The 24,653-nt window shown below is 43.4% G+C and overlaps 1 protein-coding gene across 1 annotated transcript in view; it reads left to right on the top strand.

Annotated features, from left to right (window-relative positions):
• Positions 1-24,653, top strand: part of LOC137307998 (uncharacterized) — a 110,725-nt gene that overhangs the window by 7,794 nt on the left and 78,278 nt on the right. The window contains exons 2-7 of the mRNA XM_067976968.1: positions 125-386; positions 9,763-9,877; positions 17,324-17,414; positions 17,516-17,643; positions 18,343-18,559; positions 22,453-22,578. Of these exons, the coding sequence (XP_067833069.1) occupies positions 125-386; positions 9,763-9,877; positions 17,324-17,414; positions 17,516-17,643; positions 18,343-18,559; positions 22,453-22,578 (939 nt within the window). The remainder of the gene's footprint in view (positions 1-124; positions 387-9,762; positions 9,878-17,323; positions 17,415-17,515; positions 17,644-18,342; positions 18,560-22,452; positions 22,579-24,653) is intronic.

Below are 24,653 nucleotides of genomic sequence, written 5' to 3'. Positions count from 1 at the left end.
AAAGACTTATGAAAAATGAGGGAACAGTTTTATTTTGCTTTATCTCATTTTGTATATTGCAGCTGTTTCTCAGTCTGTGTGTTTTTCACTGCCTTTACTAAATTTTAGACTTTGTATTTTGCAGCCAGATTACCTAACCACAGGGATCATGTCTGCAGCACGTGGGGAAACAATCACTTTAAGACCTTCGATGGGGATGTTTATCAGTTTCCTGGAACTTGTGCCTATAATTTTGTGTCTGACTGTAATCAGCGCTATAAAGATTTCTCCATTGAAATTAAACGTACCTTCTCCAAGGGGCACCCCAAGATACATTACATCATGACAACGATCAAGGATATTGAGATTTATATGACACCCAAAATTGTGGTAATCAATGAAGCAATGTAAGTGAGACAGTAAAATAATTTGTACTGAATATATATTTAATGGCAGTGTCTGGGCAGACCATGCGTCTTGGGTCTCAGGCAACTTATGTTACCCGTAGTCAGACCTCAACTGTACCATGTTCATCAACAAAATCCGACTTTTAACAAAGCATTTTCTCTCTCTCCTTTATGCCCCCTCCTGTCCTAAAGTCATGGAGATAAATTTTTGTCGTCGCCTACCGGCAGTAACCATTTGTTTCAATGGAATGAAAATTGGGCAGGTTCTATTATGGGCATGTGACCTGCTCCACCAGATGACTGCCCATGCGGTGAAGATGGAAATTCATCTAATTGACTCCTTGCTGGTGTAAAGTTCTGTGAGTCCATGAACCTCTCCCAAATGGTCATTGTTCTTGTGTGAGCCAAGACATGAATGTTAGCAGGCTATTTGACCTCAATAGCCATCACAGTGAACCTAATTCAGCTAACATAAGCTAACTCAGCATAGAGCAGATATGAAATTTAGGACCTGGTCTGCGTGGACCAGCTGCTGTGACACCAGGAAAGCCCAGAAACGAAATCCTAATGTTCAGTGTTTAATTAATCACTTATGACCAGCTGGGTCACGCTGGAGAATCGAGAACAGGCAAGTCAGGGTTTCTTCACCCTTCAATCAGTCTGTAAACTGCTTTAATCCAGGTTTTTTCTGCTTTTACTTTTCAGTCTGTGCTTCACAATATCTTGTGTTATCAAACTTTTACAGCATAAAAGAAATACTGCTAAAGGTTTCTTACTCCCCCTTACTCCCAATTTCCCCCTTTGCATCTCACGGATGGCTCAGGTGCTGTTCCACCATGCACTGGGAGCCCACCACTATCTCTCCCGAGTGCGAGCCCAGAGAGTACATCTTGGAAGGCTATTTTACTGCACAGGACATATCCGAGCTGTGATCCTGCCATATCCCCAACATCCACACAGATAATCTCAGTGGGGGTCACTGGATAGTGATCTGGGGTAAGAACCCCAGACAAACATCCACTCGTAATCCAAGGGTGCTCAGGCCAATTGTAAATCCCAAATCATCGATGTGACAGTGACGAGCTAACTCTGGACAGTTCTGTATGGTTGAGCTAGTGACTGCCTAAAGAGTATAAGAGTTTAAACAAGGAAAAGAGTTAATCATCCATTGCCAGGTATATTGCGGCAGGGGAATGATCAGTCCAACTCTGATTTGGAGTGTAAATTCTCTTGGGTCCTGCCTATCTGATGCCAATTTAATTTGAATGTCCTGTACTCAGTAAATCAGGGCACTGTATATTCAGATTTAATGAGCAATTACAAAATAAAGCACTAAACAGAAAGACAGTCAATGTATATGGACAGACTGGAAGATAGTATATAAGACAAGAAAACATGAGCAGAAAGGACAGTCAGTGCATGCAGACAGACAGGAGTTCAGTCAGTGTATGTGGACAGACAGGAGGACAGTCAGTGTACGTGGACAGACAGGAGGACAGTCAGTGTACGTGGACAGACAGGAGGACAGTCAGTGTACGTGGACAGACAGGAGGACAGTCAGTGTACGTGGACAGACAGGAGGACAGTCAGTGTATGTGGACAGACAGGAGGACAGTCAGTGTATGTGGACAGACAGGAGGACAGTCAGTGTATGTGGACAGACAGGAGGACAGTCAGTGTCTGTGGATAGACAGGAGGTCAGTCAGTGTCTGTGGACAGGCAGGAGGACAGTCAGTGTATGTGGAAAGATAGGTAGACAGTCAGTGTATGTTGCCAGTCAGTTGGTCAATCAGTGTCTGTGGACACACAGGAGGTCAATCAGTGCATATGGACAGACAGGGGGACAATCAGTGTATGTGGACAGGCAGGAGTTCAGTTTATGAGGACAGACAGGGGGACAATCTGTGTATGTGGACAGACAGGAATGTCAGTGTACGTGGACAGACAGCAGGAAAGTCATTGAATGCGGACAGACAGGAGGTCATTCAGTGTATATGGACAAACAGGAGGACAGTCAGTGTATGTGGACAGACAGGAGGTCAGTCAGTGTCTGTGGACAGAGATGGAGTCAGTCAGTGAATGTGGACAGACAGGAGGTCAGCCAGTGTCTGTGGACAGAGATGGAGTCAGTCAGTGAATGTGGACAGACAGGGGTACAATCAGTGTTTGAGAACAGACAGGAGTTCAGCGCATGTGGACAGACAGGAGGATAGTCTCTGAATATGGAAGACAGGGGCCAATCAGTGTATGTGGACAGACTGGAGTTCAGTTTATGTGGACAGATAGGGGGGCAATCACTGTGTTGTGGACAGACAGGTGGTCAGTCGGTGTATGTGGACAGACAGGGTGACAATCAGTGTATGTGGACAGATAGGAATGTCAGTTTATGTGGACAGACAGGAAGTCAGTCAGTGTATGTGTTACAGGCAGCAGGAAAGTCATTGAATGTGGACAGACTGGTGGAGAATCAGTGTATGATTCTCCACCAGTCAGTGTATGTGGACAAATGGGAGGACAGTGTATCTGGACAGACAGGAGGTCAGTCATTGTATGTGGACAGTCAGGAGGAAAGTCAATGAATACGGACAGACAGGAATTCAGTGTATGTGGTCAAACAGTAGGACAGTCAGTGATATTGGACAGACTGGTGGACAATTAGTGTACGATTTTTCACCAATCAGTGTACGTGGACAGACTAGATTCTGATTCGGTCCCAGTGAATTGGAAGGTAACAAATGTTAGCCCGCTGTTCAAGAAGGGAGGGAGAGAGAAAACAGGCAACTACAGGCCAGTTAGCCTGACATCGGTCATTGGGAAAATGCTGGAATCCATTATTAGGGAAGAAAATCATAATATGATTAGGCAGTGTTAACTTGGTTGTATGAAAGGGAAATCGTGTTTGACAAATTTATTAGGGTTTTTTGGGGATGTAACTAGCAGGGTAGATAAAGGAGAACCAGTGGATGTAGTATATTTGTATTTTCAAAAGACATTTGATAAGGTGCCACGGAAAAGGTTGTTACACAAGGTAAGGGCTCATGGGGTTGTGGGTAATATATTAGCATGGATAGAGGATTGGTTAAAGGACAGAAAACAGAGAGTAGGGATAAACGGGTCATTCTCAGGTTGGCAGGCTGTAACTAGTTGGGTGCCGCAAGAATTGGTGCTTGGGCCTCAGCTATTTACAATCTATATTAATGACTTAGATGAAGGTCCGAGTGTAATGTATCCAAGTTTGCAGACGATACAAAGCTAGGTGGGAAAGTAAGCTGTGAGGAGGACACAAAGAGTCTGAAAAGGGATATAGACAGGTTAAGTGAGTGGGCAAGAAGATGTCAGATGGAGTATAATGTGGGAAAATGTGAGGTTATTCACTTTGGTAGGAAGAATAGAAAAACAGGATTTGTTTTAAATGGTGAGAAACTATTAAATGTTGGTGTTCAGAGTGTAAAAAAAAGGTCAATTTTTTTTTTATTCGTTCATGGGATGTGGGCATCGCTGGCAAGGCCAGCATTTATTGCCCATCCCTAATTGCCCTTGAGAAGGTGGTGAGCCGCCTTCTTGAACCACTGCAGTCCGTGTGGCGAAGGTTCTCCCACAGTGCTGTTAGGTAGGGAGTTCCAGGATTTTGACCCAGCGACGATGAAGGAATGGCGATATATTTCCATGTCAGGATGGTGTGTGACTTGGAGGGGAACATGTTGTTTCCATGTGCCTGCTGCCCTTGTCCTTCCAGGTGGTAGAGGTCGCGGGTGATGTTGATGGTGGGGGATTTGGTGATGGTAATGCCGTTGAATGCCAAGGGGAGTTGGTTAGATTCTATCTTGTTGGAGATGGTCATTGCCTGGCACTTGTCTGGCGCGAATGTTACTTGCCACTTATCAGCCCAAGCCTGGATGTTGTCCAGGTCTTGCTGCATGTGGGCACGGAGTGCTTCATTGTTTCACCACTGTGTGTAGTCAGACAGGAGGACAGACGGCGAATGTGGACAGACAGGTGGACAGGCAGTGTATATGGACAGAGAGGAGGACAGTCAGTGTATTTGGACAGACTGGAGGTCAGTGTATGTGGAGACACAGGAGGACAGTCAGTGTATGAGACAAGCAGGACAGTCTGTATGTGTGGACAGACAGAAAGACAGTTAGTGTATGTGGAGAGACATGTGGAGAAGAAAGTCACTCTACGTAGACAGACAGGAGGACAGTAAGTGTATGAGACAGGCAGGATGATAGTCTGTGAATGCAGGAGGACAATCAGTGTATGTGGACAGACAGGAGGACAGTCAGTGTACGTGGACAGACAGGAGGACAGTCAGTGTACGTGGACAGACAGGAGGACAGTCAGTGTACGTGGACAGACAGGAGGACAGTCAGTGTACGTGGACAGACAGGAGGACAGTCAGTGTACGTGGACAGACAGGAGGACAGTCAGTGTACGTGGACAGACAGGAGGACAGTCAGTGTACGTGGACAGACAGGAGGACAGTCAGTGTATGTGGACAGACAGGAGGACAGTCAGTGTACGTGGACAGACAGGAGGACAGTCAGTGTACGTGGACAGACAGGAGGACAGTCAGTGTACGTGGACAGACAGGAGCTCAGTCAGAATATATGGACAGATAGGTAGACAGTGAGTCTATGTGGAGAGACAGGTGGACAGTTAGTTTATGTGGACAGACAGGTGGACATTAAGTGTATGTGGTCAGACAGATGGTCAGTCAGCGTATGTGGACAGACATGAAGACACAGTCAGTGTATGTGGACAGACAGGAGGTCAGTCAGTTTATGTGGAAAGACAGGAGGTCGTTCAGTGTTTGTGGACTGACAGGAGGTCCATCAGTGTGTGTGTACAGAGAGGAGGTCAGTTGGTGTATGTGGACAGAGAGTTGGTCAGTCAGTGTATTTGGACAGAGAGGAGTACAACCAGTGGATGTGGTCAGACAGGAGGGCAGTCATTGTATATGGACCGACAGGAGGACAGTCACTGCATGTGGACAGGCAGGAGGGCAGTCGCTGTATGTGGAGAGAGTCAGTCAGTGTATATTTGAGAGGAGGACAATCAGTGAATAAGGACATAGAGAAGACAACGCCAGTGGATGTGAACCGACAGGAGGTTAGTCAGTGAATGTGGTCAGACAGGAGGATAGTTAGTATATTTAGACAAACACTTGGACAGTCAGTGTATGTCGATAGACAGGAGGATAGCCAGTGAATGTGGACAGACAGGAAGATAGACAGTCTATGTGGACAGACAGGCAGGCAGTCATTGTATGTTGACAGAGAGGAGGACAGTCATTATATGTGGATAGAGAAGCAGGAAGCTTATGTCATATTCCAAGAGCTCAATACTGCAGAAAAGGATAGACCAAGTAATTACAGACCAGTCAGTCTAACGTCGGTGGAGGGCAAATTATTGGAATCAATTCTGAGGGACCGGATAAACAGCCACTTAGAAAGGCACAGAGTAATCACAGACAGTCAGCATGGATTTGTTAAGGGAAGGTCATGTCTGACTAACTTGATTGAATTTTTTGAGGAGGTAACAAGGAGGGTCGATGAGGGTAGTGCATTTGATGTAGTCTACATGGATTTTAGCAAGACTTTTGACAAGGTTCCACATGGCAGACTGGTCAAAAAAGTAAAAGCTCATGGGAACCAAGGGAAAGTGGCTAGTTGGATCCAAAACTGGATTGGTGGCAGGAAGCAAAGGGTAATGGTTGATGGGTGTTTTTGCGAGTGGAAGGCTGTTTTCAGTGGGGTCCCCCCAGGCTCAGTACTAGGTCCCTTGCTTTTTGTCGTATATATTAATGATTTGGACTTGAATGTGGGGGGCTTGATCAAGAAGTTTGCAGATGATACAAAAATTGGCTGTGTGATTTATAGTGAGGAGGAAAGCTGTAGACTGTAGGAAGATATCAATGGACTGGTCAGGTAGGCAGAAAAGTGGCAAATGGAATTCAATCCAGAGAAGTGTGAGGTAATGCATTTGGGGAGAGCAAACAAGGCAAGGGAGTATAAGAGCAGCAGGCACATGGGAACAACACCACCTGCATGCTCCCCTCCAAGTCACACATCATCCCGATTTGGAAATATATCGCTGTTCCTTCATCGTCGCTGGGTCAAAATCTTGGAACTCCCTTCCTAACAGCACTGTGGGAGAACCTTCACCACACAGACTGCAGCGGTTCAAGAAGGCGGCTCACCACCACCTTCTCAAGGGCAATTAGGGTTGGGCAATAAATGCTGGCCTCGCCAGCAATGCCCACATCCCATGAACGAATGAAAAATAAATAAATGGGAGGATACTGAGAGGTATAGAGGAACAAAGGGACCTTGGAGTGCCTGTCCATAGATCCCTGAAGGTAGCAGGACAGGTAGATAAGGTGATTTAAAAGGCATACGGGATACTTTCCTTTATTAGCTGAGGCACAGCATATAAGAGCAGGGAGGTTATGCTCAAACTGCATAAAACATTGGTTAGTCCACAGCTTGAGTGCTGTGTACAGTTTTGCTCACCACATTGCAGGAAAGGTGTGATTGCACTAGAGAGGATACAGAGGAGATTTACAAGGATGTTGCCAGGGCTGGAGAATTTTAGCTATGAGAAAAGATTATATAGGCTGTGGTTGTTTTCTTTGGAACAAAGGAGGCTGAGGGGAGATTTAATTGATGTATATGAAATTATGTCGGGACTAGATAGAGTGGATAGGGAGGACCTATTTTCATTAGCAGAGGGGTCAGTGACCAGGGGGCATAGATTTAAAGTAATTGATAGAAGGATTAGAGGGGAGCTGAGGAGAACTTTTTCACCCAGAGGGTGGTGGGGGGTCTGGAACTCACTGCCTGAAAGGGTGGTAGAGGCAGAAACTCTCAGCTCATTTAAAAAGTACTTGGATGAGTACTTGAAGTGCTGAAACCTTCAGTGCTAAGGACCAAGTGCTGGAAAGTGGGATTAAGCTGGATAGCTCTTTATTGGCCAGCCGGACATGATGGGCTGAATAGCCTCCTTCTGTGCCGGAACATTCTGTGATTCTACGATTCTGATTCTATGACAGAGAGGAAGACAGTCATTGTATATTGAACAACAGGAGGACAGTCAGTGTAAGTGGATAGAGAGTTGGTCAGTTGGTGTAGGTGGACAGACTACCGAAACCTCCACCCATATCATCCTGTGGCTCAGTTGGTAGCACTCTCGCCTGAGTCAGAAGGTTGTGTGTTCAAGTCTCACTCCAAAGACAGAGTGTAGAGTAGCTTTACCCTGTATCTAATCCTTACTGTCGCTGCCCTGTGAGTGTTAGACAGGACAGTGTAGAGGAAGCTTCACTCTGTCTCTAACCTGTGTTGTACCTGCCCTGATGGTGTTTGATGGGACAGTGTAGACTGTCTCTAACCCCTGCTATGCTTAATTTGCCAGTGGTTGATGCTGACACTAGGGGCAAACACTAAGGGGGTGAATCACTGCAGGGATTCTCCCAATCAGCTGTTGCAATTTCAATAGAAGAGCTAGGGAAACCCCAGAAAAATGATATAAATCCCATTTTCGTCCTTTTTATGCGGTTTCTGTAGCTCTTCCATCAAGATACGGTGGATAATTGGGAGAGCCCCTGCAGAAATTCACCCCAAGTATTCTCAATACACATACAAAATCAGTTATAAAAAGGGTAAAATGTCATTTTATATTTCACCATCAAGCATTCCCAGATCCATTCTCCCATACATCAGATAAAAAGATAAATCTCACTCTTCTCTGCCCCAATAGTGTCTTTACTCTAACATCATGTACCAAACCCTACTGCACCCACGCCAACCTTTTTTTCCCATTTCAGTGGCACAACTTTCTGTGGACAATACTCCAATATCCTCTTTTAGTGATATTGATCACTTGGTAGCACTGCCCTCTCTAAGTGAGAGTGCTAATTTAGTTTAATATTTAGATCTTATACTGTGTGGGCCAGATTGAGCTGTGAGCGCCAGCCGTTCGTTAGACTTACACTTGCCCATAGACTTTCTATGGGGTTTTGTCTGGCAAGTTCCTGTCAGCGGGACATCCAAACAGTGCAGCGCATTCTTCAGGGCATCTGGGACCTGTGTGAACAGGGCAAGCAACTGTGTATCTCCTTAACCAATCAGATTGAAGAATTGTAAATGAGCAACAAAGAATCTGAACCAGGAAGTGAAAGTTAGAAGAGTGAATTCAATGTCAAATTAGGTACAGAAAGTGAAATAAAGAGTGGGAAAGAAAGATTGGATTAAGAGAGATAAAAAAGACAGAAAGAAAAAGTAAAAAACAATGTTATTTAATTTAAAAAAAAATCTCCAACAACAATTAAAAGCTGAAGGAATGAGACTCCACACTTGTAAAAATTAACTTTCAGTGCCAAGGAGGTTGTTTGGCAGTAATTAAGACTTACTACACTGTTAAAAGGGTACTTACACTGGAATCGACAAGCCCTAACTTTTTGTGGCGAGTTTAATCCGTATCTACCACATCAGTTCAGGAATTTCACACATTTGAATGGGGAACCGGAAGCCGAGAGGCCGTTTTCGCACAGCTTACGGAGGGACAGCGCATCTCAGATAGCAACTTCCAGATTTTTGCGTTTAATTGCGCAGGTACGCTTGCCGGAAGTTACTGTCCGATTTGCGCAAAATAACGGTGAGCACTGTTAACCTCATCTTTATTTTCACAGCAAAATCCAGCCCACTGTTTTTGTATATGTACCATGTAAACAATGATAGTCATACAAAAACTGAAGTAGAAGTTTAGCCTGCCCACGTCTTTTACTCTGATAGTTTCAGTATATTTGTAAAATATTTCAATACATTTCTCGCTATCATCATAAAGAGGAATATCTGAACATAACCTGTTAGCATTAGTTAACATTAGTGTCAAAAAATGACTCAATGGCCTTAGGCCTTGCCTACTGTTTATTGAGCACATGGATCAATGTATCACAATATGACTTCACAACGTTGTCTAAAAATGCACATCTGTAGATCCTGTCATATTCAGTGATGCACTGGTGTTTCTATAGTTGTAACCGCAGCACTAAAATCCAAGTAGTGACCTATTGGTGTCAACCCCACTTTGGACCTGGGTTGAGACTACCCAGACTTGTTTCACTTCGAACCCTTTCGGCCACCAAACAGAGGAGCCTTTCATCCATCAGTCCAAGCTGAATTTGATCTTGAGTCTGGAAGGTGAATAGCCAATGCGCTAAACTGTTACCTCACCTTGTCCCCTGGCAGAAGCTGTTCCCGAATGACAGGTATTAGGGTGGAGTTTGGGCCTGAGCAATTGTCTCTGGTTTCAGAACTTCATCTGTGAGCATTATGCAGGAAGTCTGGTAATATGTCTTTTAACTGATATTTTTCAGAGTCTCGCTCCCTTACTTTGGACCTGGTCTGTATGTAGAACGAAATGCTCAATACACTAAGCTCTATGGAAAATTTGGGTTGTCTCTGATGTGGAACAGAGAGGATGCTCTCATGGTAAGTACTGACATTGGAGAAAATTTTATAAACAATTCGATAATTGTAATATGTTGCAACATATTATTATATTTGTACAGTATCGTATGTGGGTATAGGGAGGGAGGAACACATTACTTGTGTCATAAATTGTGAGCACTGTACAAGGTTAGATCTCTGTAGCTATCATGAACTCACTCACCATACAGTGTTTGGACTGAGGTCAAATCCTAGTGAAGCCAGTATGCTGTGTAACTGTGAGAATATTTTTAAAGCATATACAGTGTCTGCTATTCTCTGTAATATACACGGGCGCTGCTATTCTATACAATATACACAACACACTATTCTCTTGAAATAAGTACACAGTCTGCCACTCTCTACAATATACTCAGGATCTGCTGTTCTGAATAATACATAGGATATGACATTTTCCTGCAATCTACATAGGATCTGCTATTTTCTATCATATGTTTTATTTATCATATGTTTGTGATTTTACTATAAAGCAATGCACAGGAAGTTCCCCCCCTTGTGATTAGTTAAAGAGTGTAATTATTTCTCAGTAAATTGGAATGCTCGGTTTCACGGGGCTCACTTGGTACTTGGATCATGTGCACAGTCAAAAGCTGTCCTATGTAGGACAAGCTGTATCATTCCTACCCTCATGTGTAAGGAGACACTGAAAGGTACCATTTGACTGCCTTTGGTGGTCATCAAAGCAACCCTGCAGAGGATGAGGTCACTAGTTTAGGCAGGACCCTAACTCGGGTGAAGGGCATATCGAATAGACTGGAAAAGATTGTGCAAAGGGAGGAAGGGCAACCAGTTATTGAGGTTCAAGTGGGAGCCAATAATGTAAGTAAAGACAGGCCTGAATTGAGGAGATTGGTTAACAAACTTCAAGGAGCATTACTTCATGGGTGGTAAACTCAGGATTACTTCCCCATCTGTGCGCTAGAATAGGGAAGGACAGGAAGATTCGGGAGATCAATGCAGGACTAAAGGTGTGGTGTCAGGAAGAGGGAGTCCATTTTGTTGGGCATTGGCACCAGTTCTGGGACAGATGCGAGCTGTTCCGCAAGGATGAGCTACATCTGAACAGGCAAAACATTTGAATAGGGAAGGTTTTTAAACTAGGAAGGAAGGGGTGCTGAGATAATAAAAACAATCAGGTAATAGAAAAGGGAGAAATAGATGAGGATAATATTCATGCAGAAAACAATTTAGCAAGACGGATATGGAGTAGAGGAATAAAATCAAATGGACTAAATATAAACAGAGAAAAGATTGAAGTGAAGGTAGGGGGTAGCTTAGACAAAAAAATCATGGGAAAATGAGTAGTATTAAAAAACAAAAAACAATAAATGTTAAAATGCATATATTGTAATGCACAGAGTGAGGGTAATAAACTGGGGTGACTAGAAGCAATTATTTTACAGGAAGGTCTAGACTTAATAGCATTAACAGAAATCTTGCTGCAAACTAGACAAGAATGGAAAATTAACATATTGGGATATAATACATTTAGGTGGGATTGAAAAAGATAAGAAAGGAGGTAGAGTGCAATATTGTTTAAAGAGGGGATACATGCTGTAGGGAGGGTTGATATAGACAAAAAAGGGGTACAGAGAGAGTCAATATGGTTGAAGCTCAAAGATAAAAAGGGCTTGTTACATTGGTAGAGATGTATTAAAGATCTCCAAATTGTGGAAAAGAAATTGAAGAGGAAACCTGCAGTTCGATCAGAGTGATAAGTAGGAATAATAAAATTATTGTTCTGGGAGATTTTAATTATCCTCTTTTTGATTGGGACGGAGCGCAAGTAAATGTAGAAAAGGGAATGCAATTCCTAAAATGTGCACAGAAGTCCTTCTTTAAGCAATATGTTAGTTGGCCTACAAAGACGAAGAGATGCCGGTGATGGACTGGGGTGGACAAATGTAAGGAATCTTACAACACCAGGTTATAGTCCAACAAATTTATTTTAAAATCACAAGCTTTCGGAGATTATCCCCTTCGTCAGGTGAATGAGTGAAAAGGTTCTCAAATCGCTTATCTTATACTAGGCTGGGACAGCATCACACCAATCAAAAGGTGTCAACCGGGATCTTGGGTTCATGTCACGCTACACGTAACCCCACCAGCAAAAAGGGGGAAAAAAAGTTATGTTTTTAATATTCTCTCTCTCTCTGCCATTTGGGTTTCTTTCTGTCTGTCTGTGTAATTGACACAATGTATATCCAGTGTACTGGGACGTGCTGTTCTCCGTGACTGGCCTGTTTGAATAACAACGACACCTTTTGATTGGTGTGATGCTGTCCCAGCCTAGTATAAGATATGCGATTTGAGAACCTTTTCACTCATTCACTTGACGAAGGGGATAATCTCCGAAAGCTTGTGATTTTAAAGTAAATTTGTTGGACTATAACCTGGTGTTGTAAGATTCCTTACAAAGACGAAGGCATTGCTGGATTTGATTGTGACGAATGAAGTAGGTAAATGAGCTAAATGTGAGTGAGCACCTTGGTAATAGTGATCATAATATGACAAAACTTAAGATCCAACCAGAAAAGGAAAAAGTCAGGACAAAAACTCAAATACCAGATTGGATTACGGCAGATTTTAGAAAGATGAGGAGTGAACAAAGGTAAGGTGGAAGGAGAAATTGGCTGTAGAGCAACAGTGGGATTTTTACTAAAAATGAGATTTTTTTTTTTTATTATTCGTTCACGGGATGTGGGCGTCGCTGGCAAGGCCGGCATTTATTGCCCATCCCTAATTGCCCTTGAGAAGGTGGTGGTGAGCCGCCTTCTTGAACCTCTGCAGTCCGTGTGGTGAAGGTTCTCCCACAGTGCTGTTAGGAAGGGAGTTCCAGGATTTTGACCCAGCGACAATGAAGGAACGGCGATATATTTCCAAGTCGGGATGGTGTGTGACTTGGAGGGGAACGTGCAGGTGGTGTTGTTCCCATGTACCTGCTGCCCTTGTCCTTCTAGGAGGTAGAGGTCGCGGGTTTGGGAGGTGCTGTCGAAGAAGCCTTGGCGAGTTGCTGCAGTGCATCCTGTGGATGGTGCACACTGCAGCCACAGTGCGCCGGTGGTGAAGGGAGTGAATGTTTAGGGTGGTGGATGGGGTGCCAATCAAGCGGGCTGCTTTATCTTGGATGGTGTCGAGCTTCTTGAGTGTTGTTGGAGCTGCACTCATCCAGGCAAGTGGAGAGTATTCCATCACACTCCTGACTTGTGCCTTGTAGATGGTGGAAAGGCTTTGGGGAGTCAGGAGGTGAGTCACTCGCCGCAGAATACCCAGCCTCTGACCTGCTCTCGTAGCCACAGTATTTATATGGCTGGTCCAGTTAAGTTTCTGGTCAATGGTGACCCCCAGGATGTTGATGGTGGGGGATTCGGCGATGGTAATGCCGTTGAATGTCAAGGGGAGGTGGTTAGACTCTCTCTTGTTGGAGATGGTCATTGCCTGGCACTTATCTGGCGCGAATGTTACTTGCCACTTATCAGCCCAAGCCTGGATGTTGTCCAGGTCTTGCTGCATGCGGGCTCGGACTGCTTCATTATCTGAGGGGTTGCGAATGGAACTGAACACTGTGCAGTCATCAGCGAACATCCCCATTTCTGACCTTATGATGGAGGGAAGGTCATTGATGAAGCAGCTGAAGATGGTTGGGCCGAGGACACTGCCCTGAGGAACTCCTGCAGCAATGCCCTAGGGCTGAGATGATTGGCCTCCAACAACCACTACCATCTTCCTTTGTGCTAGGTATGACTCCAGCCACTGGAGAGTTTTCCCCCTGATTCCCATTGACTTCAATTTTACTAGGGCTCCTTGGTGCCACACTCGGTCAAATGCTGCCTTGATGTCAAGGGCAGTCACTCTCACTTCACCTCTGGAATTCAGCTCTTTTGTCCATGTTTGAACCAAGGCTGTAATGAGGTCTGGAGCCGAGTGGTCCTGGCGGAATCCAAACTGAGCATCGGTGAGCAGGTTATTGGTGAGTAAGTGCCGCTTGATAGCACTGTCGACGACACCTTCCATCACTTTGCTGATGATTGAGAGTGGACTGATGGGGCGGTAATTGGCCGGATTGGATTTGTCCTGTTTTTTGTGGACAGGACATACCTGGGCAATTTTCCACATTGTCGGGTGGATGCCAGTGTTGTAGCTGTACTGGAACAGCTTGGCGAGAGGCGCAGCTAGTTCTGGAGCACAAGTCTTCAGCACTACAGCTGGGATGTTGTCGGGGCCCATAGCCTTTGCTGTATCCAGTGCACTCAGCCGTTTCTTGATATCACGTGGAGTGAATCGAATTGGCCGAAGACTGGCTTCCGTGATGGTGGGGATATAGGGAGGAGGCTGAGATGGATTATCCACTCGGCACTTCTGGCTGAAGATGGTTGCAAACGCTTCAGCCTTGTCTTTTGCACTCACGTGCTGGACTCCGCCATCATTGAGAATGGGGATGTTTGCAGAGCCTCCTCCTCCCGTTAGTTGTTTAATTGTCCACCACCATTCACGACTGGATGTGGCAGGACTGCAGAGCTTTGATCTGATCCGTTGGTTGTGGAATCGCTTAGCTCTGTCTATAGCATGTTGCTTCCGTTGTTTAGCATGCATGTAGTCCTGAGTTGTAGCTTCACCAGGTTGGTACCTCATTTTTAGGTACGCCTGGTGCTGCTCCTGGCATGCTCTTCTACACTCCTCATTGAACCAGGGTTGATCCCCTGGCTTGTTGGTAATGGTAGAATGAGGAATATGCCGGGCCATGAGGTTACAGATTGTGCTGGAATACAATTCTGCTGCTGCTGATGGCCCACAGCGCCTCATGGATGCCCAGTTTTGAGCTGCTAGATCTGTTCTGAATCTATCCCATTTAGCACGGTGGTAGTGCCACACAACACGTTGGATGGTGTCCTCAGTGCAAAGACGGGATTTCATCTCCACGAGGACTGTGCGGTGGTCACTCCTACCAATACTGTCATGGACAGATGCATTTGCGACAGGTAGATTGGTGAGGACGAGGTCAAGTAAGTTTTTCCCTCGTGTTGGTTCGCTCACCACCTGCCGCAGGCCCAGTCTGGCAGCTATGTCCTTCAGGACTCGGCCAGCTCGGTCAGTAGTGGTGCTACCGAGCCACTCTTGGTGATGGACATTGAAGTCCCCCACCCAGAGTACATTTTGTGCCCTTGCTACCCTCAGTGCTTCCTCCAAGTGGTGTTCAACATGGAGGAGGACTGATTCATCAGCTGAGGGAGGACGTTAGGTGGTAATCAGCAGGAGGTTTCCTTGCCCATGTTTGACCTGATGCCATGAGATTTCATGGGGTCCAGAGTCAATGTTGAGGACTCCCAGGGCCACTCCCTCCTGACTGTATATCACTGTACCGCCACCTCTGGTGGGTCTGTCCTGCCGGTGGGACAGGACATACCCAGGGATGGTGATGGAAGAGTCTGGGACGTTGGCTGAAAGATATGATTCTGTGAGTATGGCTATGTCAGGCTGTTGCTTGACTAGTCTGTGGGACAGCTCTCCCAATTTTGGCACAAGTCCCCAGATGTTAGTAAGGAGGACCTTGCAGGGTCGACTGGGCTTGGTGTTTTGCCGTTGTCGTGTCCGGTGCCTAGTGGTCCGATGCCGGGTGGTCCGTCCGGTTTTATTCTTATTCTGACTTTTCGTAGCGAGATTTTACAACTGAGTGGCTTGCTAGGCCATTTCAGAGGGCAATTAAGAATCAACCACATTGCTGTGGGTCTGGAGTCACATATAGGCCAGACCGGGTAAGGGCGGCAGGCTTCCTTCCCTAAAGGACATTAGGGAAGGATTGCAAACATACAGAATAAAAGGAGCAGTAAGGTATTTTACAAATATATCAGTAAAAAGAGAATTGTTAAAGGCAAGGTGGGATCCCCGAGAGGAGAGGTTTGTCAATTTGTACAGGATGATCAAAAAATGGTCGACGTATTTAATAAGTACTTTGCATCAGGCATTACTAAAGATGAGGATATTGGAGAGGAGGTGAATCCTGAAGTGGTTGAGAGCGACAAAGTACCACATGAGAGATTACTGGAGACGATTAAGGGGAATGGAATTAGGGGGAGGATTGCAAACTGAATTAAAATTGGTTCGAAGGGAGAAAAAAGAGAGTAGGTGCTAAGGGTGGTTTTTCAGAGTGATTGGAAGTGAGTAGTGGTGTCCCTCTGGATTCATTTCTGGGACCGCTTCTGTTCACTGTGTATATCAATGATTTGGATATAGGCCTAGAGGAAGTGGTGTTGAAATTTGCAGATGATACCAAAATAGGAGGAATAGTTAATTCTTAAGAAGACCAAAGGAACTGCAAAGAGATGTTGATAAAATGGGGGAATAGGCTAAAAAGTGGCAGATGGAATTCAATGTCGGTAAGTATGAAGGGATTCATTTTGGTAAAAAGAATTAACAGCAGTAAATATACTCTGAATGGAAGTAGGCTCGGTGCTGTAGATTGAGGGACTTGGAAGGTACAGGTTCACAGAACATTAAAGGCAGCACCTCAAATTGATAAGGCTGTAAATAAAAAGCTAATAGAATTCCAGGTTGTATCTCAAGTGGTATGGAATATAAAAGGGGTAATGATGAATCTATATAAAACCTTAATAAAAGTTCAGTTAAAGTACTGTACGCAGTATTGAGCTCCACATTCGAGGAAGAATATTAAGGCTTTGGAGAGGTACAACACAGATGCTGCCAGGTATGAGGAAATACAAATAGAAGACTTGAAAATTGGGTCTTTTTTCATTAGAAGAATGCAGATTATGGGGCGATAATATAGAATTGTTCAAAATTATGAAAGGATGGGACAGGGTAAATAAAAGCAGACTGTTTCTAATAGTTGAGGGGTCAAGAACGAGGGGCCATAAATACAAGATTCAACCTAAGAGATTTAGAACAGACAGCAAGAAAAATTTCTTCACACAAAGACTTGTGAGGCTGTGGAATTCACTCCAGGGTTAGCGGTTGAGGCAAAAACTGCTCTCATGGAGGGTAAAAGTCGACACAGGCTGGTTAAGCCAAATAGACTGTTTCCGTGTTGTAACTTCTATGTATTTCTATAATAAACTCTGGTGCTTAAAGACACATCACAGTTTTCTGTTTGGACAAATAACATTCTTTCTCCCAAATACAGTGTTTTGATTGGAATCAGATCCAGGGGAAAGCAAAGCTTAGGCTCAGACAGTTTATTGCATGTCTGGCACCATTATGATGCTGCCGTGGACTAGTTGGGCTGAATGGTCTGATTCCATGTTGTAACTTCTATATATTTCTATGAATTAACCGTCACTGAGTTGACAGCCATGTTTGACGTGCACAAAAGGCAATATAAGGTCATAAATAATCTGTGTGGAAACCTTGAGACTCTCTCATCAAATTAAGTATTAGTCAAATATCAATCAATTTATTATTCCATTATTTTAGGTTGAACTTGATGTAAAATTTCACAATAGGACTTGTGGGCTCTGTGGAGATTATAATGGCATTCCTTTATACAATGAATTCATTGCAGATGGTAAGTCAAGAACTCTTAAGTCTTTTCAAACTTTTTTGGAAAATAACCTTTTTAAACTAAATAGTTTTAAACTTTAACTATTGTGTTTTCATAAATTGCAGGACGGCAATTTTCACCCATTCATTTTGGAAACCTGCAGAAAATTCATCAGCCTAATGAGAGATGTCAAGATGTAGATGAGCATCTGCATAAGCACAAGAGAGAAACCAGTGCTTTGTGTGAACAATACGTAAGCTTTTGCTGATTTGTTTGAAGATTTTGATGCTGTATCCAGGGCTAGGAAATTCCTTGGAGCTGCTCCCACTCTGCTGGAGTTACTTAACTTGAAATTTTGTATCTGTGTGTAAGTGTTGGCTAAGGCATGGAATAGGTTTAGGTGGAGCCCGTCCCACCGGTACAGCTCCTCCCTGTCCCAGTCGGTTCAGTGGATAGGCCTGCTAAAGTCAAATAGTTAGTTAACACTCAGCACCTAGGCTTACACATGAGGAAAGACAACAAGAAAGCTGTTGCCACCTCTGGGACTGTGCCCTTATCCTGAAAAACTGCCTTTAGGGCAAAAAGAGTAAGCAGAGAAAATTTGAAATTTTAAAAGAAAATATCTCTGGGAATTGTCCTAGGGAATAGTTTGTAAAAGGTTCTCCTGTGAATGTGTAAATATGGGTGGGATCAAACAAACTCACACACACTCATACATACTCACATTCACACCCAGACTCACACTCACACACTGATGCACATACATTTACACATCTCATATATACTCATACTTGAACTCACATATACAATCACAAACTCATATACACACACATATACATACTCACACATTCTCAATAACTCATGCACAAATACTCATATATACATCATTTTTAATGTATCTGCTGTATTTTTCAGACAATGAAGTTCTAAATATTACATTCATGTTTTTCAGAGAGAGGCTTGTGAAAATCTTCTCTTAAGAAGTGAATTCACAAGTTGCAAGTCCCGCTTAAATACTGAACTTTACATTCAAGCCTGCATGCAGGATATGTGCAGCTGCAACAAAGTTTTAGATTCATTCTGCCTGTGCAGCACAGTCTCTGAATATTCCAGGCAGTGCTCCCATGCTGGAGGGAAACCAGAAAACTGGAGGACAGAGACATTTTGCCGTAAGTATAATATCAAGGAACTGATCCAGTATAAAAGTTGGTGCAAGCAAATTGTTCACCTTGGCAAAGGGGAGAAGAGGAACATTAAACATTAAGAAGTTAGGAGTAAGAATGCACACCCAGTTACCAGGGAAGGCCATGGAAGCAGAAATAGTACACAGAGTTTCAAGAGGGAAATAAGGGACTAATTCTGTGATTCTGCTTTCCCAGCAGGGAGCCATGCTTACAGGGAGGGCGGGTTAGAGAATCGCGGCTATCTCTGACCTGAGCTCCCTTCCCCACGGGGAGTGTGGATTTAGCTCATAATTGTATTTCTAGTGAAAGAAAAGCTTGAGGGATATGGTGAAGATCAGGTGGGTGGATTTGACAGAGATGGGCTTGTTGTACCTGAAGATCTTTTTCTCTTTCTTAAATACATATGATCCTCCGGAGTCATATGCTTTAACATTTGCCAAACAGAGACTTTTAAACAGCAGTTATCACTGGACTACCAATCCTTAGCACTTTCCAGCAGCTTATTTCAGAAACTTTCTAAATAAAAAGATAAATTAAAAAAACGCATTCCTGAATCATCTCAATGTTTAGAGTCCTAGACTAAGGAAGGACAGAATGAAAGAGAGAGATAGAGGAAAAGAGAGAGACAGAGACTTTAAAAAGGATCAGCTGGCACTGGAACATGTTTTAACCCAGATTGATCTGGGAACCAACCCCTTATATGCACAGCTACTTTTCACTAAAATAGCAAACTGAGGAATACAGACTGCAATGCTTTTAACTGTGGAATACCTAATCTTTAACTACCTTTATGTAAGCAGATAGTATCCAGTGATTGGAGAACCAAAACAGCTGTGCAGGTAGCTTCAGCCCCAATTTTCAATCTGTCACTTCATAGAAACATAGAATGATACAGGACAGAAGGAGGCTATTTGGCCCATCGTGTCTGTGCTGGCTCTTTGAAAGAGCTATACAGTTAGTCCCACATCCCTGCTCCATCCCCATAGCCCTGCAAATTTTTCCCCTTCAAGTATTTATCCAAATATTTTTTCTAACTTTCTCTTTTGAAAGTTATTATTGAATCTGCTTCTACCAACCTTTCAGTCAGTGCATTACAGATCGTAACAACTCGTTGAGTCAAAAAAGTTTCCTCATGTCACCTCTGGTTCTTTTGCCAATCACCTTAAATCTGTGTCCTCTGGTTATCGACCCTTCTGCCACTGGAAACAGTTTCACCTTATTTACTCTATCAAAACCCTTCATGATTTTGAACAACTCTATTAAATCTCCCCTTAACTTCTCTGCTTTAAGTAGAACAACCCCAGTTTCTCTAGTTTCTCCACGTAACTGAAGTCTTTCATCCCTGGAATCATTCCAGTAAATCTCCTCTGTACCCTCTCTAACGTCTTGACGATCTTCCTAAAATGTGGTGCCCAGAATTGACCACAATACTCCAGCTGGGGCTTAACTAGAGTTTTATAAAGGTTTAGCATAATTTCCTTGCTTTTGTACTCTATACCTCTATTTATAAAGCCAGGGATCCCATATGCCATTTTAATAGCCTTCTCAACTTGTCCTGTCATCGTCAAAGGCTTGTGCATGTACACCCCCAGGTCTCTCTGTTTCTGCATCCCCTTTAAAATTGTGCCATTTAGTTTATATTGCCTTTCCTCATTCTTTCTTCAAAATAAATAACTTCACACTTCTCTGCAATAAATTTCATCTGCCATATCTACCCATTTCACCAACCTGTCTATGTCCTCCTGAAGTCTGTTATTATCTTCCTCACTATTTACTACATTTCCAAGTTTCGTGTCATCTGAAAACTTTGAAATTATGCCTTGTACACCCAAGTCCAGTTCATTAATATATATCAAAAAGAGCAGTGGTCCCAACATCAAACCCTGAGGAACACCACTGTACACTTCCCTCCAGCCTGAAAAACAACTGTTCACCACTACTCTCTGCTCTCTGTCCCTTAGCCAATCTCATATCCATGCTGCCACTGCCCCTTTAATCCCATGGGCTTCAATTTTGCTAACAAGGAGAAGATAAAAGGAATAGCTACCATACATTTTCCTAATTCTTACCATCTCAAATTTTGTCATTATGATGTGTACTGAAAGTCAACAAAATAAGAATAGGAGCCCAAGGCTGATCTGTTGTGATTAAAGAAACTTGGAGAATGATTCTTGAAGGTATACTTGTGGATTTGTACCTGATTTGATTTTGAGAAACAAGAAAAGACCTGTCAGCCCACCCAGCTCAGCCTTCTATTAGCCAGCTCACCCCATCAACCTTCTCCCCACTAGCCAGCTCACTCCATCCCCTTTCCCCACCTCCCATAGGTTAACTCACCCCTTTTGCTTAGAGCCTTCCTCTGGAGAACTTTCTGTCTCCCTCAGCCACACCTCCCTCTGCTTCCTCCTAAATCAAGAATCTGCACGGCTCCTTCTCACTGTTTCCACAGAGTCCATGTTCACAGAGTCAGCAAGTTCCAGAAATGAATGTCAGTAAGCCAATTGGACAACAATGACCAAATATAAAATTATATCCCAAAACCGAATGTTCATGTACAAAATATTTGATGATTTTGAAAACTCAGTCATTGAAATCACAATCTCTAATTTGGGCTAATTGCTACATTAACATTTTTCTTGCTCACATCACAAAGTACGATTTCCACCCACATGAGATTTTGAATATTTTCAGTGACCACATGTGAACAGCTCAAAAACAGTAAAATTCATTGAGAATCTGCAATATTTATTCTGTCTGCAGTTATGGTGCTGGTTGTAAATCTTTTCTATTAAGTTAGGAACTCTTTAGTATGAAGCGATTGTTCCTTGAAGTGGAAGGTGAGTCTAAGGCAGGTTCTTTTTCTATAAATGACACCCCCATTTCACAGGAAAAATGAATAGGGCTGATTCTCCTCATCCATGCCCCCAGGGAATGTTCAGTTCCTGGGTGCAAAGGTAAAATAAAAGGGACAGACCTGGAATCTGGGGCTTTGCTGGAGGGCATAGCTTGGCTTAAGCGCAGGCCAACAAATCCATCTAAATAAGATGGGAGGAGCATTCCTAGTTTCTCACCTCATTTTCCGTATTGAATGCTTGCTGGAAGCCCAGAGAGGGGGGTGATGAGAAAAGATGGTGCTGTGGCCTACCCCAAAACCCTGCTGACCAGAGGGTCCACAGTGATCCCAGGGGCAGGATGAGGAATTACAGGTAGGACATTAGAGTTTATGTTACCCTTTCCACCCCCATCCCCCAGGATCCTGAAGTCCTAGCGGGAATTTCCAGCTACTGATCTCCATCAACAACCAGAAGGTCCCAATTACCCGGGCCAGACTCACTGGTGCAGGCCTCCGAGGTGCCCTCGGGCAGTGTAAATGACCTGGGGCAGAAAATCCAGGCAATTCCGGGTTGAACAGGAAGTGTGCTGGGCCAGAGAAGGTCCAGAAATATCCGTCCTAATATGCTTAACAGAACTTTGTCTGCATCTCTAACCGACAGCACAGGGCCCCGTGTCTCCAGATCACTTGTCAGGCTAGATAAAAGTCATGGTCCCTGTTTTTGCCTGTGGATTCACTCAGGGACACACAAGGAGAATTCTGTAATGCCACTGCAGTGACCTAGCACAGAGGGAGACTTAATAAGCGGTATTCATGCCAGCTGTAAAATTGGCATTTTTGCATAAACATCAAAGGAAATTCTAGTGTTTGCTTTGTATTGCTCCATATAAAATGGGGAGAATATTCTCCCTCGATTTACATACCCCCACTAAATTACAGTAAGCTTCTGGCTTCTTAAGATCAAAGCTATATTCATTTTACAGGGATTACATCAGAATATATATCTTTTTGACAATCTAACCTCATTGTGTGTGTTATTTTGCAGCAAAGAAATGTCCTTTAAATATGATCTACAAGGAAAGTGGCTCTCCCTGTATGAACACTTGTTCTCACCTCGACACGACCAGCTTGTGTGAGGAGCACTTTATGGATGGCTGCTTCTGCCCACCAGGTATGCAATTGTGTCACCGCCTCTTCAAACAAAATATCTGTAATCATCAGCTTCCCTCCCTCACAAAGAAGCCTGCAGCAACCTCAGGATCTGCCCTGTTACTGAATGGTAGTATTGATAATGAATGGGAAAAGGAATCCTCAAATCAACATCCAGATTATTGCTTTGCTGATTTGTTTTACAAATCTATACATGGGAAGAAAAAACAAATCATCTTTGCAGATGTATATATGATCCACCCTTGGCAGATATGTGCACTGAATACAGAAAAAAGTGGCGGGCCATAATTTTATTATTGAGTTTTAAGCTGGTCCACTGCTGGCATTGGTTGTCCAAATTGGCTCACACATAGATGCCTTGATTGGCATTTCTGAGCATGGGACTTCTAGTGGGGATATAATTTCCAATCCCCATTGTGTGGGCCAGTAAGAACTTACATCTTGAGGCGACTTACCGTAGATTACTGTCTGTTTTGGGCTGATAGCTTCTGCTGACAAGTTACTTTGTGTCACCTTGAGTATTGACCACTTACATGCTGATCCTAGCAGTACAGAAATATTATAAATATAATAATTTTGACACAGGCAAAAATCCATTTCACCACATCTATAATCCCTTTGCTAACTTCTTATCCCGAAGTCTATGACTTTACGTTTATCTACATTAAATTGCATCTGCTGTCTTTCACTTCCACAGTTAAAGTCTTCCTGTAGCTTGTTCCCATCTTCCACTATATTAACCATTCCTGCTATTTTGATGTAATCTATAAACATTAAGATGCTGAAGAGTACTGGTTCCATCACTGAGCCCTGTTGGACGCCACTCATCACACCACTCCCCTAGAACACTTCCCATTTACAAAGACCCACTGTTCCTATCACCCAGCCACAATTTGCTCCGTCTCAACATGCTGCTGCCAAAATTGTGCCTGCTAATTTTCTCAACTAAGTTTCTGTGAGGTACCGTATCAAAAGCTTTACTAAAATATAACTCTGTATCACACTTGGAAATAATATATAAAGAGGAAGAAATCTAGTAATTTGCTGCTGGTTTCTTTTGACCGGGGCAACTACCAATCTGCAGAAAAACTTCCTCAACAGCGGAAAACACCCTGCAGTTGATCTCAGGATCCTCAGCAACAGAAAGCATCTTTGAGTTGACCTAATAGCAATTTGCACCAATTTACTTCAGAATTTGTGCCCTTAACCATTACATGATATAATTCTCCTGTCCTTATAAAACTATACATCCTTTGCCTTATTGTGAGCAGTGCTATGGGAGATCTTCTTGTATTTAATTTATTCAAATTCATTTTGCATCTGTGTTCCACAAGCTTTAGAGTTCTTGAGTAGATCAGGTTACCTGCTGTCTATCTTGCTCCATAAGGGAGTGGCCAGCTTCTGGAAAATCCCACCAGTCACAGAGCTAAAACTATGTGATTTGACACTAAGAAGGAAAAGTGTTGGCACTTTAATTCCATAGCACCAGTAAACCTTTTCAAATCTTTTATCTTTTTAGTGTGGTCTGAGCTAAATTATTCCAAAACTATTAAAGGCCAAACTGCTGTCATTTCCTATAAAATCCTACACTTGCTGTGAAGCTACCGATGGTAGTGTCAGTTAATGCATTGGCCTTCAACACTCGAGGCCTAATTTGATTCCAGCCCAGATTGAAGGAATAAAAGTCTCTTTTTCCTAGCTGTCTATAAGGGTCCCATGTAAAATGACTTTGGGCAATCCGACTCCACATGGGCATGGACAAGTGGCATAAACCCGTCTATAATGCAGTGCAGATCAACAATCTCTCTCAGAGACATGATAAGAATGGTTGATGTCACACTAACATATAATGGGTGTTTGTCTGAAGTTGGTGTTAAGGTATATTGTTGGCACAGTGTAGAGGGAGCTATAACCTGTATGTAACCTGTGCTACACCTACCCTCAGTACTTGACGATTGAAGAAATAGCAAAGTGTTCCATTCCTCAACTTCAACACCCTTAACCTTGACAAGCACATAAGACTTGCAAAATATTTTGAAGTATCTTCCCTCCCGTACAAAACAACTTGAAGTCCAT

The sequence above is a fragment of the Heptranchias perlo genome, unplaced genomic scaffold, assembly GCF_035084215.1.
Source record: "Heptranchias perlo isolate sHepPer1 unplaced genomic scaffold, sHepPer1.hap1 HAP1_SCAFFOLD_117, whole genome shotgun sequence".
Classification (NCBI taxonomy): domain Eukaryota; kingdom Metazoa; phylum Chordata; class Chondrichthyes; order Hexanchiformes; family Hexanchidae; genus Heptranchias; species Heptranchias perlo.
Note: the sequence above shows the minus strand (reverse complement) of the source record. Positions and strands in the feature narration are given on the sequence as shown.